This window comes from Aplysia californica, unplaced genomic scaffold, assembly GCF_000002075.1.
Source record: "Aplysia californica isolate F4 #8 unplaced genomic scaffold, AplCal3.0 scaffold00012, whole genome shotgun sequence".
In the NCBI taxonomy this organism is placed as follows: domain Eukaryota; kingdom Metazoa; phylum Mollusca; class Gastropoda; order Aplysiida; family Aplysiidae; genus Aplysia; species Aplysia californica.
The window spans coordinates 1186408-1191330 of record NW_004797282.1 but is presented as its reverse complement, the minus strand read 5'-3'; the positions used below and the strand labels follow the sequence as shown (position 1 = coordinate 1191330).

Sequence of the window (4923 nt, the reverse complement as noted above, 5' to 3'; positions counted from 1 at the left end):
CATACACACACACACACATACACTCACATACACACACACTCACACACACACACACACACACACACACACACACACACACGCACACGCACACGTGTTCCTCCATGCTCCTGTGTACACGCAAATAACCATCCTGTTTTATGTCATAACTTTTTTTCTCTCTTTCCAGGGTCCCCCAGGAACTCAAGGATCCCGCGGAATGGTAAGGAAAATCTTAAAGGCCACTTTTGTCCTTTAAGGAAAACAGTAAAGGCTACTGATGTCCTTTAAAGAGAGAGAGGGGGGGGCCTAGTTGTTCAGGGGAAGGGGTGAAGAAAGACAGGCAAACAATTTTACTATTTGGACAATAGCTTCAGGAAATAGAGATTGCAAAAATGACGTCATCACTCTAAAGACTCTCTTTCTAGTCTTTTTAATAAGACAAAGGGGGGCTAAATAGGGCTGAAAGCATCTTAGACGAGAAATACATGTAATAAAAGCTTATTTTGTTTCAGAAAAGCAGCTATTACATGTACAGGCAAGCCGTACGGCCAGACGAAATCGAGAAAACTTGGTTTATTAGATCTAGTACACGCCACAATCGACCTGAAGGCTGCCGCATCTCGCAAGCAACGTATTCTACGCACTAGGCCTAGTCTGGGTGAAACTTCACATACATGTATGCATCATGGCGGATAGAACAGTTCTGGATGATTTAGCGATTTTTTGTTGTGTTAAAAAAAGAACAGAAAAAATAAAACAATTTCGTATGTGGTCAAAGGGTTTGTTATAGAAGAGGAATGCGCTTTCGCATACAATTCTACTGGATGAGATAAGAGCACTTCCGGAAGATTTCAAAAACTTCATGAGAATGGACGAAGACACATATTTGCATCTCTTGCCTCGCGCGCAAAACAAAAAAGCGCCGGAATGGAAATCCTTAAATACAAGACGAAACAAGTCTTTCGCGAGCTATTTCCCTCGTAGGCTTGAGAGATGTCGGTCAAATTGTTGGAAATCTCGTTATGGGTCCCTTTCAATGTAGACCTTTGTTTAAATCGCGTTCACATACCCGAATTGCTTGACTTTAAGTACTATCACACAACAATCGGGAATGTTCGCGGATTCTGAATCTGGTATTATATTTTTTATCTACGACGTGATTTTCTATAATTTTGTAATTAGTTCTGTTGTCCCCGGCGCAGCAAACTTCAAAGATTAGTCGCCATCCCCCTCAAGGCCGGATGGCCGGACATCAAATTCACAAGCAGCGGTTGTGGGTTCTTGACATCCGGCGGACGGCTAATTGCCGGGTGTTCCCCTTCAGTTTGAGCCGCATTTCTTAATTAATATACGTTACGATTGGCCATACGGCCCAGAAACCTGTCAGGTCTTCCTGTGCATGGTATAGACCTTTAAGAGTGTTTTGCAGTAAGAACGGGACAACTATCTCTGCAAAAATAATTGGATGTTCAGAATATCAGCACGTTTATTATTCTAAACAATATGACCTGATACTTGTAGGTTGTACACAACAAGCTACGTTAAAGGTGCGTTTCTTTTTATCGTGTTCAGAAACCTATTATGTTCAGGCCCAATTTGTCTTTAAAGGTTTCAAAAGAGCGCGCATATGAAATTCCAGTTTTAGTATGTCGAAAAAAAATGTTTTAAGGGGTGGGGGTTAAAATTAGGTGACTGTGTACATAATACGGTAAATATTGTATGTGATAGTACTTAAAGTCAAGCAATTCGGGTATGTGAACGCGATTTAAACAAAGGTCTACATTGAAAGGGACCCATAACGAGATTTCCAACAATTTGGCCGACTCCTTTCACGCCTCTTAATTTGTTTGGCTATTCTGATTCCGCCCGTGTAACACTAAGACTCTTATTAAGTTGTGTGCACCCTTCGGTGCTTTGTGCGCTTTCGGGAAACAGGGGCATGGGGTGGGGTGGGGGTTAACTCGTCTAGACATGCCCCAGCCCAAATTCCTGGCGCAGTTCATCCTTTATTGAGACCAGTTGTCTTGTTTATTTTCTTGTCGCCGATGTGCGTCGCTCTCGGATCGCGGATGCCAGCGGGAGCGAATTGGCCCGTGGTGTTTATGAGTCTCCAGGTTGACAAACTCCGCTAGGGTGTTCCCACTAACACCGTCATTTGTCGTTTACTTTACAACTTCCCAACTTTTGAGGAGGAACTAATGATCCCACCGGTGCATGTCTGTGGATACAAAGTTGAGACATTTATGGTAGAGTGCTAGTTGCTTGTGGTTGAAAGGGGGTGGAAAGGGGAGGAAGAGGGGGAGGGGTCAGTACTGGGTGTGGTGGGGTGGGAGTTCTTCAGTGGTTTTGTATAGTTCTAGCTACTTGTGGGCTTGTGGGATTGAAATTGAGGGGTGGAGGGGGCGAGAGATTGGGGGAAAGGGTCCGTACAAGGAGTGTGGTGCAAAGGTGGGGTTCTTCAGTGCACAGACATGGAAAAGGTACAGACAAGCCTCGTTTCCCATGAAGTCCATATGCACAGTTAATTTGCTAGCTCGTTCAGTGCTCAGCTTTTCTATTTATTGATGCGTAAAGCGCCCGGAAGTCGAGTGGTTGAGACTTCTTCTTCCTCGTTCCCTCCACGATGGATGATGTGTCCCGTCCAGCAGATGAAAGCCGCGGTGTTGAGAGGTTAAGTGACCTCTTATCGGGTCAGAAAGCTCTTCTGGTGCTTTACCTACAACTGCTTCTCGTTGAGCGCGATTTATTTTGAACAATGGCTTTTTTGTTCCTGCTTTTTGAACGTCTCAAGAAGCCCAACTGAATCAAAGGGTGTTTAGGGACCTATTCAGATATGAGAACCCTACCATTGATTTGCATTATGTACATACATATCAAACAGAAAGCAAACTGTAAAATGACGTCTTATTCCTCATAAAGCCTATTGACCTTCCGTAAACATCGGTTCTTGTTATTTTTCTAATATTTGTTTGTATTGTTTGTTTTTGGAATTATCATTTCTTATATATTCATTTTATGAAAATGCACTTTGAACTTTGTTAGGGACCTTTTCAGATGATCTATGTTCTCTTGGAAAGTATATTTTATTATTGGTAACATTTACGCACTCGGAGAGTTGTATTCGCCATAAACTACACTACCATGTCTTGTTGCAAGAAAAAGTATATTTAACTTATAGATCTAGACCTATGGCATATTGTTGTAAAACGATTGTTTCTGTTTCTGTTGTTGCTTTTCACATTTGTGAATGTTATTATTCTTATTCTTATTATTATTCTTAGTAGTAGTAGTAGTAGTAGTAGTAGTAGTAGTAGTAGTAGTAGTAGTAGTAGTAGTAGTAGTAGTAGTAGTAGTAGTAGTAGTAGTAGTTAGTAGTAGTAGTAGTAGTAGTAGTAGTAGTAGTAGTAGTAGTAGTAGTAGTAGTAGTAGTAGTAGTAGTAGTATCATTATCATTAGTATTATTATTTTTATTATTATTCTTATTACTGTTGTTGTTATTATTATTATTATTATTATTATTATTATTATCACTACTAGTGTTGTTGTTGTTATTATTATTATTATTATTATTATTATTATTATTATTATTATTATTATCTTTATTATCATTATTATTATTATTATTATTATTATTATTATTATTAGCCTGTTAATATTAGTATTGTTGTTGTTGTTGTTGCTGTTCATGCAACTTTTTGATGCCATTGTTGAAGCATTTTGTTTTGTTTATGTATCTCTCTCTTTTTTGTTCCCATCCTCAGCCCGGAGAGAGAGGCCCATCCGGCAAGCCTGGCATCCAAGGGCCGCAGGGGGTGCCGGGAGTCCCCGGTCTGCCAGGTCCACCTGGACCTGTCGGCCAAAGAGGTCTGAGAGGCCAACCTGGCATGCCGGGAATGCCTGGACAGCCAGTAAGTGTTCACAGAATCAATGGGTGAAATTTGACAGAGGGTGCGATAGTAGTGAAAACATGTACATCTTTGACTGCAGCAGTACAGCTTAGTAAAAGTATCCCCACACACACACACACACACCCACACCCACCCCCTCAAAACCACCCAAATAAAAAGACACTGATGATGATGATGATGATGTGATGAAAATAATGATATTGTAGTCATATCTGTGCTGTACAGGTAAGACATTTTAAAGATTTAAGGGTTTTCTTAAGACAAAATTGTACTATTTGTACTTAAACCCATGGGCACAGTCTCACTGACGTCTGTGGAAATACGCTATTTTCTGTCGATGACTCACACAATAATAGTCATTTACGGCACATAAAAGTAAGATAAACGGACGGAAAAATCAGAGGAAACACAAAGAAGTAGAAACCAATCCACCCTCCCCCCTCAAACACACATACACACAAACTGGCAGAGACAGATGCTTGCATACATACACACATACATACATACATACACTGTTTTTTTTCTGTAGGCCTGCTACTTTACTTTTTCCCCCCGGACTAAAATCAATTATTTTTCCAATTTGGTTATCTTTACTCAAACACTGTTTCTATCTATCTATCTATCTATCTATCTATCTATCTATCTATCTATCTATCTATCTCTGTCCAGCCTTTTCCTCTGGAATAAACTAACGTTATTTGTTCATTTTATTCTGATAACCTCAACACCCACAATGTTATAAAGTACCTACACTCTCTAAACTACATGGAAATTGTATTTCCTTATTTCTGAAAGTTAATGTAAAACATGTTACCTTTTCATAAAGTCTGCCTGGGAGCTCTCGTGGCCTAGAGGTCAAGTTGTTCGCCTCTCATTCAATGGTCCCGGGTTCGAATTCGGATAACGACGGAAAATTTTTTTCTCTAAAATGGTCTTCTTTCACATCCTTTCCTGCTCCCTAACAATGTTCTGTGGTCTGCTTTCATCTCAACTTTCTACCCCCACCTCATCGCCTCCTTTGCCCCCTCCTCTGGAC

At 40.4% G+C, this 4923-nt stretch overlaps 1 protein-coding gene across 1 annotated transcript in view; it reads left to right on the top strand.

The window, feature by feature from the left end:
* The window catches only part of LOC101848934 (collagen alpha-1(X) chain), a gene marked incomplete at its 5' end in the record, with an annotated part of 18686 nt that overhangs the window by 2137 nt on the left and 11626 nt on the right, over positions 1 to 4923 (top strand). Inside the window, 2 exon segments of the mRNA XM_013084007.1 lie at positions 167 to 199; positions 3741 to 3887. Coding sequence (XP_012939461.1) covers positions 167 to 199; positions 3741 to 3887 — 180 coding nt within the window.